Genomic DNA, 12,692 nt, shown 5'->3' on the forward strand with positions numbered 1-12,692 from the left:
GTAAGCTGTGATAGTTGCAAAGGTCATCTGTAAGGTCATCTGTCAGTCCAAAATGAACGGTAGCAACCGGTTGATTCTTCGATTCTTCTGAGTTGATAAGAAAAAAATCTGGTAATAAAGTGGAATAATTTTCCATCCTCTTGCATTTTTAATCTGCTTCTAATTTTCAGAAAAGTGTGCATTCAAGACTGTGTGTCGGAGATGCAATACAATGTGAGCAGGCCTAGTGATTCTCCACCACAAACACAGAGACACTTAAACAAAATAACTAATCCAGAAAACTAATTCCTGTCTATTATTTTTGTCTCACTTGAACACAACTGTCTGAGCCATTTGGAAATATTTGGGAAGCTTGTGCTGCACCCACTGTGTTATTTTCCCAAAGTGCTGCATCCTCAATCATTTCGACTCATGATCATAATGGACACTATTCTGAGAAATCTGGTTGTGCGGCTAAGAGCAGTGAAGAGTGACACTGTGTAACTGGCATAAAAATGAGATATCAAGACCCCCTGCCTTTTCAGTGTGTGGCCTCTCCTGGAATAATGAACACTCGTTTGAGACAAACAGTGACAAAATTATGCACACAAGCCTGCTGGCAACACCACACCCACCAGCAATTCCAACCAAAAAAAAAAGACAAACAATACACTCTGTGTGTGCGTGTGTGTGCGTGTGCTTGCATTTCCAAATCTCAACACATGCAGTCTGTCATTTCTGGCATAGCTCGTGGAGAGCCCGCGTGCGCGCGTGCATTTTTTGCATTTCTGGAACGTCGTCTACTCCAGAAGAGCCTGTCTGGGCGCGCGCACGGGACTTCGCGTGCGTGTGCGCGCGCGCCTTATCAGCAGGGACTCCACTTCACTCAAGGAGCAGTGAGGCCGCGAGTCTCCAAATGCGGCATGACTCACGGAATCTGCGCGCAGAGTTGCTTGTGTGCGTGCGTGCGTGCGTGCAGCTTGCAGCACAGTGAAAACCTGTCCGCTGAGCGGAGTGTAGACAGAGCAGAGGTGTGCAAGTGTGTAAATGTGCTGTGTTCGTGTCCTTGGACTGGCACTGCACACACAGGTAAAACCCAGACGGGAGACGCATCTTTTGACGGGACTGCTGTGCCCTATTAGCCACTCTCTCTCTCTCTCTCTCTCTGAATGGTTTTATCCGATCCAGCACTGAGCCAGTGACCGCACACACGGGGCACACCTCCCTTTGACATTGACACACATTAAAAATCCTCCTCTGGCGCGCCAAGAGCCACAGCACCCCTCTAGGCCCCCTACCCCCCCCCCCCCCCAAAAAACAGCCCCAGTCTAAGTGCCTCTCCCTCTGAGTCAGAGACACAAACAACCTTTCTGTCATGAGAAGAAAAAGGTATTTAACCACGAGTCAGCCGCTCGGTACAGACCGCAGTTTCAAACAACCCAAACAAAGAACAGTGGTGTGCCTTTAAACTGCGAGACAAGACGGAGATCGTGGGGAAGGAGAGGGGGGGTCAAGTTCATGTATGATTCAAGAACATGTGACACGGGGATGTCAATATTGGCCTCTATTCTGTCAGCAGGAGGTTTGGGCCATGCCAGTGAGCTGTCATGCCAGGGCCGAGGGGGTTGGATGTGTGTGTGTGTGTGTGTGTGTGTGTGTGTGTGGGGTGGGGGGGGGGTGGAGTGGAGGAACAAAGACCCGCTGGCGGTGCCACATGTACGCGTCAACAACACCCACTCCATTACACACACACACTTTTAACACTCCCTGGCATGCAAAAAAAAAAAAAAAAACAAAAAAAAAAACAAAAAACATCTGATTGTTTTGTAGAGTTTGTAGGGATTTTTTTTTTCTATTTGTTAATAGGCGGTGAGCTTCACGGTCAGTCAAGGAAAAATGCATTACTTTGCATTGTGCATAAATAAACATACGGGTCCACTTTGCTTCCCTGCGCACTAACACAGAAGTCTCTCTCTTTTTTTTCGATTTATTGCCTTGTTGCACGACTGTTGAATGAGCAATGCCCAATCTGCACAGGCTACTCCCTGACTTTCTCTCCACTACCATAAAGAGCGAAAAACACAGAATAAACTCACCGTTTAATCTGCACACCGGAATAAAAAAAAAATCTTCACACAAAAGCCGTGACTTCTCAAAATATATGGCAAGTCTCGTCCACTTGCGCAATGTCTTCTTGTGTCTCTTTCCAACCTGTTCCCCCAGTCTCTCCGTTAATCTCCTGTTATTTCACTTTTCCTCCACCTCCTTTATTTTTTTTTTTCCGCGGTGCCTTCTTCTTCTTCTCAGTTTTCCCGTTGTTGTTTTTTCTCCTTTCTCCAGCAGGAGGAAAATTCAGCACAGGGGGAAAAAAATATATGGAGCGGTCAATCACACAAGAAAGATGGAGCGGAGTTTTTTTTTTTGTTTTTTTTTTTAGGGGTGGTAGAAAGTTATCTGTCAATAAACTATCAACAAATGCGTGTAAGCATGACTGATTTCATTTTGTTAAAGGTGGTATTTTTAACTCACCTTGTGACAGCTCCGGTCTGAACCAGACTAAACGCTGAAGAGCAAGAGCAAACAGCGTGTTTCTCTTTTTAGCTCCACCTCCCCCCTCCCCTGGTTTCACGTTGGTACAGTCCACCCTTGTTGGGCTCGTGGAACTGAGTAGAACGTGCGAGCGTTCCCGCCTGGGCTCGAGCCAATAAATAAACAAACACACCTGGAGTGAAAAGTTGGCCAGGAAGAGGAACAGGAGCGGAATGCTTCGGCTTCAAGGAGTCCAACAATGAGACTTCCATCTGGTTGGCCAGACCGGGACTCCAAGTGTCCTCCATGGGGGTTCAACCACCTCCCTCTTGTCCCCTGGAGGAATGAGAGTTGCATTTCACTTTGACAATCCTTTCCATCTCCAAATGCTTATATAATTAAATCAAATCCTTATCATATGACTAGAATAAAAACGATTACATTTTAGACATACTGTGACTACAATGTGTAACAAGGTTTGTTTTGTTATCATAGCAATAGTAGTGAGCCAGAGGGTGGAAAAACGTTTACAGACATTTGAGCTTGAGGGTGTTGGACTTGGTACATACTGTCTTACAGTTTACTCAAATAGGGATTAACAGGTATGAGAAAAAGCTTTATGTGATGTAGCCTGGTAGCCTTAAGTTTAAAGTAAAAAAATACTGTATAATGACACGTAAAAACTTTACTGTTAACATTTTCTCCAAACACTTTCTCTCAGTTTTTAGTTTCTGACCATGAAGTAGTGAACTTACATGACTCGGTAAGTGCCACAGTATATAATGAGCTCTTTCATTACATGAGCAGAGGGAAAATAAACATGACACATGTAATTCCAGCTGAAACTTTACTGTTCTGTTCACTGATCCCAGCGCAGAGCTGCTGGGAACCAGAACAACATTCATTAGCACTGTGGTTATGTAAGTCAGGTCATAGTTTCCCCAAGTGACACACATAGGTTCATCTGTATTGCTGTTGGATGACTGAACCGTTTCCTGTTTTCTTCCCAGCTGTCTTTATAACAAAAAAAAGGCAACAATATGAGTTTTACAAATTTAGAACATATGTGTTTGGAGTTTTTTTTTTCTGTCTCAAAACAGTGAAGGATTTATTAAAGCTGTTCTGGCTGTATTGTAAAAATATTATTATGCTATTGCCACTGAGAATTTTGTAGGAAGAGAGATGCTTCAAATTACATTTGCTTGCCAGCAAAATATTATTTGTGGAAAATAATTCAGTTTTTCAAGTGGCTGGGTTTGGAATAAAACTCACTCAACATGTTATCTGCATCACAGTTGGCATTTTAAAATTTCTCTGCGGCCCTAAATTAACCACCTTACGTAATGATCCTCCAGCCTGTGCCCCCATCATGCTGTGGCGAGCCAGATATTTGTTCCAACCACACTGATGCACAATTAGACAAGTTATTGCACCATTGTGAATTCAATTCAAGTCAACACAACACAAACGCTTTAACCCTAAAAAGATAAGAAACGGTCTTGCTCAAACATATGCTGAAACTTTATGCCTCTATTTCAGTAGAAAGTACAAGGTCAGTGGTTAAAAAAAGATATTTTGTTAAATCATTAGCTCAATTATAAGTAGAATGGGTAGGTGCAGAGAAAATTGCTGTGGTGCACTGCAGCAACAGCTACAGCAGTTACAGTTATATATCAATGGTCATGTTCTTATCTTGGCCCACCAGCTGTGCAGCCTAGCTGGATTTAAGGGGCTTTCAGGTGATGTAACACACCCTCTGGCGGCCACACTGGAGGTCCAGCATAAGCTGTGAACATCTGATTGGAGTTTTAGACAAGATGTGACTCAGCATCCTCAGTCTGTACTCCAGCAAACAGACAAATGCCTTCAAGTATAAACATGTCATTTAGAGGAGCACGTGGCTTTGTTCTGTACCACTGCCAATAAAAAGGTTAGCAAGAGGAATAAACTATGCCCAACTGCTGTAGTAACATGGAGAAATAAACACCTGACACACAGTCAGGACACACCGAGAATAATCAGCGTAGAAAGACTTTTGTTTGTTTTCCGATATAATACTGGCTGCTGAGCTATAAAGACAAGCCAACGGCTACAGGTTAAGCATTAGAGAGTGTTTAACTGCTGCTGCCTGCAACACTATATTTATACAAAACATTCAAAATGCTAGAGGACCCAGCAGCACCTGCGCCACCTAACTTTACACATTTGTATTCTGAGCAGCCTTTCCATTTTTCAAAACAGTTTATATCCGATTACGACTGTTGATTGTGCAGGATGCTCCTTCTGCCAACCTTTCTATTCTAATTAAGTTCACCGAGTGTGTCAATCAAATATCAGCCTGTGTGGTATAATTCATTATAGTGCTATTAAAGTGATGATATTTTAGCTTCATCATAACTGAACCTTGGGGGGAAAAGTCACAGCAGGTTCAGGTAGTCAGTCATGTAATCCATCACTGCAAACACAAAAGTGACAGCATTTCAAGTTGATATTGTCAATTTACATAACCAGATAAAATTCATTAGGAGTCATCTTATGAATGCTTCTGGTCTCTGCTATCTACTGAGAGAAACATCTTGCTCTTTGTTTCATTATGTTCAGGCTAACTTTGTTTATCAGCCACTCGTGCTGATGAGCTAGCATGGCTTTTATAGATTTTTTTTTTTACTCAAAAACTGCTGCAATCAACAGCAAGAACTGATGTGATAAGAAAGAACTAAAACCTAAATGTTGGGGGGGCAGACGACCATAACAAGCTGAAAGATGCTGCATACATGGAGCTAAAAGGAACTGCAGAGTTAGGTGATAATTATCTGTAGGTTCATCACCCTGAGCGACTCCTTTCACACTTACACAGTCATTTGATTTGCTGTTAATTTAAAAAATATTGACTGTAGCAGCAGAAAACTGTTGTCTCTTTTTAAATTTAGTGTTAAGTTCATGTCAAGATTTGAAAAACCTCCTTGATCGGTCTTTTATGTATAATCAGTGTTAGATCGAAACTGATGAACCCCATGTTCCTGTTCTACCTCTGCCTGAGGGCAATGACCACCTTTATCGCAATCAGCAACTGATTCTGTAGCCCAGTGTTGCACACACACTGTGCTCTTTTAGGTCAACAATTACAGTGCAAAATATCAAAGACCTCAGACCATTTCCATTACTTTTTAATCTTTCATATTCCTTATAAAGAAACACAGGGAATGATCAGCAACATCGAGGCCTCTGAGCCCTCAACTTTTAACAGCCAAATGTCTGTATCATTTATCTTCTCCATTCTGGTTGTTCTGCAGATACTGAACAAGACCTTCAGGGCTTGTAGTTTTAAACTCCTCCACTTTCATCTCCTCCATATCAGCTTATCTTCTGCAGTTTTGTTACTTTTGTCCATGCTATGAATCCACCTGTTCCCTGTCTCTTTCTCTCAACGGGCTCAAGTCAGACTGGATAACATGCTGCAGCTCCACTTGGTCCCTGGTGGCCCTCATTGGCTAAACTAGGCTCCTTTTAAAAACTGTAATTGACCTCATAACACTGTTTTGCCTTTTATATGCAGACATACAATCACAGCCCCAGAGCCGTCTCCCCTCTTTACCCTCCAACCTTGAGGGTTAATGCTGATGGAAGGAAAATAGGAAGAAGAAGCTGTAGTTTCCATTTATTTTAAGATTTTGAAGGGGAAAAAAAAAAACATATGACATATTTAGAAAACAAAACACTGTGAAAGATTAAAGCAGTGGTTATTGGCTTTTTTGTCTGGTGCCCCTTTACACACATTAAAGCAGCTGTTTGAGCCTTAAAGAGGTAAAACCTTTACCTTTATGCTTTTACATTTTGCTGATAAGTTAGATTGTGAAGGCAGTACTGTAATGGAGTATGTCTATTGGTACTTTTACTTGAGTACATTTAGTACAAATAGGCACAGAAGCAGCCACTATGTACACAGATAATCAGCATGCACCTCAAGGACAATTTGACTTGGCACATCCGACCCTGAACATCCTGTTCCATCCTCTGATCGATCTCCTGAGTTGATAGTATTGAGATGGGAGCACTGAATACACCAACAACTCTGTCAGAGGCTACAGGTTACACACATCTGGTTTCTATTTATGGTTTAAAAAAAAAAAAAAAACCTAATGAAAGTGTTTCCTGTCAACTTTGCCAAACACAAAATAAAACAATCAAGAGAAAAAAATAAACATAGTAGCAATAAGATAATAAATATTTATTTAGTAGTAGTGCATAGTACTAGAGTAGTTGTATTTAAAAGTTTCTTAAACAAGACATTATGAAATCATTTTATAGGAAAAACCCCTTCCAGCAGCTTTTATGTCACGAAGCTGTTTTGCAGCAGAATGACTTTGTCTGTCAATCAAGGCCATGAGGGCAGGACCAGTTATGTGACTGGCTGCTGGATATTTAGCGTTGTCGCCCAAGTACTGGCTGCAAAAAGAATAGATATAGCAAAATGATGATATAGCAAATATGTTAGCTATATCTTGGACATTTATGCCAGAAAGCACTAAAGTCTTGAGTCCTTCAACTGGAATTTCAAAAGCGGACATCCAACACTGGAAGACAGCTGCTCCTGTGCAGATTCAACATGGACACAGTGCACAGATGGTCCCGCCCCCCTGGCCTTGCCTGAAAAAGTCATTCTGTTGAAAAACTGCCTTGTGAAATAAAAAAAGACACTGGGGGAACACAGCACAGTGAAATAACAGCCAATGACATTTTGAAATAAGAGCTACTGGAATTTTAAAAAAGGCTTTTGCAATGAACTCTTTTGTCAAAACAAGCCTGATGAAATAATGTTTCATAATAATAAAATTGTTAAAACAATAAAAATCACTAAATAATGAGCTTCACTGTAAGGATGTGTTTCATTATTTGAGAACTACATGGTCATGTCATGCAATTGTGTATATTTATTGAAATAAAATGTTATTTATTTATTTAATTCTGAACATTTTGGATCTCCATGAAGCACCAGTGAAAGTTTTCATGCCTTGTTTATGTGCACACAGGCTGAATGTCCTTACATTTTTATACATGTTTCAGTTCACATCCTTTGATCTGAGAATAGATGATTCCTCACAAGTACCTCATCAACTTTAACTGCTGTAGTTGTCAAGTCTTCCCAATAGAAAAGAAAACCAAAAACCTATACACCAACTGCTGTTCATCAACCCTTAACTGCCTGTGTGTCCTCTGGCCTAATTCACCAAAAACACACACACACATACACACAAAAAAGAAATCATCCAAAGAATTTCCACTGGCTCTCCACCTGCAGCCTCCTCCTCTTATTCTTCAACAGAACACTGTGAGAACCTTTCCCTTCAAACAAAAACGTAAGCCTTTACACATCGATTCATGATTCATCAGATCTAATATGCTCATTTCCTTCAGCGACAGGCCTGACACTTATTCTAAGGTGAGAGAATGAACTTGACAGTAATGCTGACGATGATTATTCCACCCATGCTTGATCATTATTCTAAGTCATTTACACTTTGACTGTATGAGGTGAAGATGTGAACGTGCCTAACTCAACTCAAGTGTAGTGTTTCAGGTGGTGATTAAGTTCATAGTGACTGTCTCATTTCTTCCCCTTTCATCTGAGAACATTCAATATTTTCTGTTTCCTGTTTGACCTCACGTAATAAGCTTACTGGCATCACATGTTTTTTTAAAACATATTTTTATATATTTTTCAAATCTTTTTGGTCCTTTCTCTGTGCCATAACACTATATTAAATTTCTTTGGTACCATCATTGCCATGTTAAGCGACTATACTAGCACATCTTCTCATCCTCCAGATTATTCTCATGTTAGAATCCCCTCTGCCTCTGCGTAAATCTGCCTGCCACTGCTGAGACACACACACACGCACACGCACACGCACACACACGCACACACGCACGCAGATACACAAACCCAGACTTGAACACTCTCCTATCAAGCCTTGATAGGACAATTCAGTATTTGATGCTAAAAATCAAAAGAAGATCAGAAATAGCTGTGCTGTGATGTGTGGTGCAGACGTCCTTCTTAGCACATTCTGAGAGGCTTTGGTGAGAGCTGACATTTGTGAGAGGAAGCAGTTGTGGGGGGGAAGAGGAGGTGAGGACAAAGAAGAGAGGGGCAAACAAGTAAAAGTTACTGTATCTCCTCGGGGATTATAGTGGTCTACTGTTACTCTTAATGTCAGTGATTATAGCCACACAAGAATGTCTTTGTGACTGGGTGTGTGCATGTGTGTGTGTGTATGATATGAGACAGCTGCAGAAAACTAGGGGGACGGGGAGGGGGATGCAGTTTATTTTCCTATGGCGGTGGAAAAAGGGGGCGTCTCTGTGGATGTGATTGGTCCAGTGGGCCGATTCCAGTGTAAGTGACATCACAACTTCGTGCCTGACCTACTTAAAGTGGTCATGATGTCACAGCTGTCTCTTTCACTCTGTCTCTCATTTCCTCCGTACCCCTCCTCCATCTGTTATACAACTCCTTTCTTTTCGTCTCTTTCCATATTAGATCTGTCTCTCCCGTCTTACCAATCCCTACTTTCTTCTCTTTTTTTGCATTTATCATTTTTTCCCCAATATACAGCGACAAAGCAGTAGCCACAAACAGACGACTGAACTAGAGAGAGGAAAGAGGGCACAGAGGCACAATCATCTACAACTGCCAATAACCCAATTTTTAGAGATTAAAGCAATATTGATGAATATTAATGTGTTGGAAAGCGGCCCTGGCCCCAATGACATGACAAAACGAGACAGCAAGCTTCCACCAAACGGACAGAAAGCCTCTGTGGGACCACAAGAAAAATGTGATGTACTGCTGATCCTGATGTTTTTTTAGCACTTAGGAATACTTGTAGATGTACTGTGGTGATTTCACATAAGCAAGCAAAAAACATCAAACACACTGATAGTACAGTGTGTTAAAACACTACATGAAAACACAACTCTGGGATGTGGGACTCCTAAAAATTTCATTAAAGTTATTAATATAATCTACTGCACTGACTGTACTTGTATCTATAATACAATGAGTCCAATAAAACTGTGAACAGAAGACTATTTGTTATATTCTAAGACAATGACAGACAATCTAATAAAGTGACAATACGAGTATATTCTACTGGGATTTTAGTCATGACCTTTTTCATGACTTACAGGTTACAGATCAAAGGCCTCAGTAAAAACAGGGCTGAATGTTTTAGTTAAAGTCTAAAATGTAAAGCGCCAGACTGGATGTGAAAAAAGGTGGTTGGTTCATGAAAGTGACAATATTCAAGCTGCAACAAAGGAGATATATTTACTGTAGCTGCTTTCATTAATCAGGTAGCCATCAGATAATCAACCACATATTGACAGTAAACAATCAAGCACATATAACTGAAATATTTAAAGGTAACAAATACATTTTGGCCCTGCGACAGACTGGTGACCTGTCCAGGGTGTACCCCTGCCTTCCACCCGAGAGAGAGCTGGGATAGGCTCCAGCAGATCCCCGTGACCCTGAGCCAGGAAAAGCGGGTATAGAAGATGGATGGATGGAAATACATTTTGCAGCTTTAGCTTTTTTAGGATGAAAGCAGTTTCTTTCATTTAAAAGTTGTGTCTTACAGTTACAGAAACTGTGCTACACTAAACATAGAAACACTAATGTTTCAATAAACTTTTAACTACTTTGGATTTACTTCACATTGGATTTCCCCATAACTACTTATTATGTTTTATATTTTTAAATGCAGGGTTTGAACTTTCTGCATTTGTCTTTATATGCATCTTGAACAGCGATGTCAGTGTGGTGTACATATATAAATGTATTACAATGGAAAACAGATGTATTGGCAGATTTTTCAGTTCCTGAACAGAAGCAGATTATCTGTGAGGAGCGGGGCTGCTGAGGGCTGATTATAGCGGCAGGGTCAGATCTAATCTGAGGCTATACAGTCAGATCTGACAACAATCGCTCTGCATTGAGAGGGATGGACAGAGATGGAAAGAGATATGGCGGGAGGGCGGGGGGAGCAATGAATTGTAGTGAAAATAAAATGATGGTGGGAGACAGAGAGGAAGAGAGAATAATGGACAGACGTAGGGAAAAAGCATAAAGACAGAGGGAGAGTAGTAAATATAGAAGAGATGCTTAAAGCTCATGCAGATTTAAAAAGATACAGCTAAACAGAGAAAGTGAGAGAAAAAAAGAGAGAGATAATTCAACTTTTCCTCCCTGTGCAGAACACGACCAAAGGGAGAGAAAGAGGCGAGAGGCCAAACAGCCTAAAGCAACAATTCCTCCTCTCGTCCTCCTCCTCTTCTTCTCTTTCTTCCCCTTTGTGTTTGGTGAAAACCCTCTTTCTCTCTCATTTATATTCACACCAGCTATAAGGCTAGTCACAGGGCAACAACTGCACGAAGCTATTCAAAACAAACACTCACAAACACTGGTACAGTCAGGCTCTTCTTTGTAAGGCTAAATTAAGTGCAGAAAAGTGCAGCCACAGGTCAACCTCAAAAAAGGAGGACTTTCTACTATCACAAACATTTCCATGTTAGATGTTGGAAAATGCCTGGTATACACTGCAAAACAAAACAAAACAAAACAAACAAACAAAAAAAAGACCCACCAAAACAAACAAACAACAACAGAAGAAAAAAAATAACAGAATCTATCTGAATGCCAGAATCCCAGGTAAACAAATTTCGCCTGTGTCTGGTGCTAGTGCTGCAACAATATTTCAATTATTAATAGAAATAATTTAAACACAGAGGACACCCATCGAGGAAACACATCGGATGATAATATAAGTAAAAGAGATAAAATGTGAGAAAGTCTGTCTTGGTCATAGGTTTACTGTTCTAGTAATGGGAAGGTTGAGTAGTATTTACATAGCAGACACAACAACCATATAACTAAATATAAGACGTAGCTGGGTCACTGCCAATTCACTGCCAACCAGTTGTACAGCTTGTTTCATAAAGAACAGAATCCACAGAGATGTATGAGATTGAGCCTTGTGGTGGATAAACATGCCTGTTAGGGCACATTTCTCAGCTTGTCTTGATTTCAACTCACAGAGGGATGTGGTATAACTCAGAATAAATCTCTGGGGGCTGGAGAGATGGGCTGAGCAGGAATGTACAGTGGTACAGTAAAGCGACTGCCAGGAAGAGCCACTAGATTGACTTTCTTATGAGCAGAAATAAAAGGCAGCATGCACAATTGATTAGTATCAATATTTATGATAAGTTTCACTGAGAGAAGCAGGTTGCTACAGCATGTGGTCTGTCCCCTGTATATGTGGGTGTGTGTCTTTGTTTCTAATACCACAACCACACCAAAACAAATAGGACAGAATTAAGTGTAAATTAATGTTAGAACAAGTTGCCTTATGGTTATTGTAGATTGTTTTACACACACACACACACACACTTACTAAGTTGTACAGTTGGCTGTTTTGCTTGAAATCCCAGTGGAATACACCCACAGGCAGCCAAGTTTTCTCTTCCTATGTTTCACACATATTTCATTCTGAGACTCACACTCACATAGGCTGAGATACTTTTCTGGGTTTCTTTCGTCGTGTTTTTATTTCATGCTCCTTCTTTCCTTACTGTCTCTTTCACATACAGTACGCACACACACGTTCACACAAAGAGCTCCCAGTGACATTTGATAAATCACCCCGGAGCCTTACAGCTCCATCTCTCTATCCCTCCTCCCACCTCTCCCTGCCTCTCGACCTCTCTGCAGCCCTGCAGTACTCCTTGCTCTCATCTCCACCCTCCTCTTCTCTTTCACACCCTTCTCATCTCTCTCTCTCTCTCTCAGCTTTGACCTCTCTTTAGCTCGGATTATTGCATCGCCTTTACCCCCCTCCTCTCCTCTCCATCACCTCTGTCCCCACCCATCTGTAAATCTGCATCACCTGGGACATCATCATTTTTGTTTAAATATGTCAATGCAGCATTGTGCTGCAATAAATTGTTATGTATAAATACCTGAAAATCAAAACTTGCAGCTCACAATAAATTAGATGTTGGCATTTTGAGTCAAAGCACCAAACAAACAACAAATTTCAGTTAAGCTCTCAATGTCAAATAATGCTTGTTAACACAATGTTTCTCCAATATGACCCTTTAATACTTAATAATTTAAATCT

General features: G+C 41.0%; 1 protein-coding gene across 3 annotated transcripts in view; it reads right to left on the minus strand.

The window, feature by feature from the left end:
- ndrg2 (NDRG family member 2) overlaps positions 1-12,692 on the minus strand; it is a 41,573-nt gene that overhangs the window by 26,270 nt on the left and 2,611 nt on the right. The window contains exons 1-2 of one of the 3 annotated variants that reach the window (XM_026295257.2): positions 2,509-2,659; positions 2,076-2,309 (exon numbers count right to left, since the gene is read on the minus strand). Coding sequence is in view for 1 of the 3 variants with exons in the window: in XM_026295248.2 (XP_026151033.1) it covers positions 2,702-2,816 (115 nt within the window). In the remaining 2 variants the exon portion in view is untranslated. Of the gene's footprint in view, positions 1-2,075; positions 2,314-2,508; positions 2,660-2,701; positions 2,845-12,692 lie in introns of those variants that run through there. The other 2 variants (XM_026295264.1, XM_026295248.2) reach the window with 2 other exon arrangements.

This window comes from Mastacembelus armatus, chromosome 18 (assembly GCF_900324485.2).
Source record: "Mastacembelus armatus chromosome 18, fMasArm1.2, whole genome shotgun sequence".
Lineage (NCBI taxonomy): Eukaryota > Metazoa > Chordata > Actinopteri > Synbranchiformes > Mastacembelidae > Mastacembelus > Mastacembelus armatus.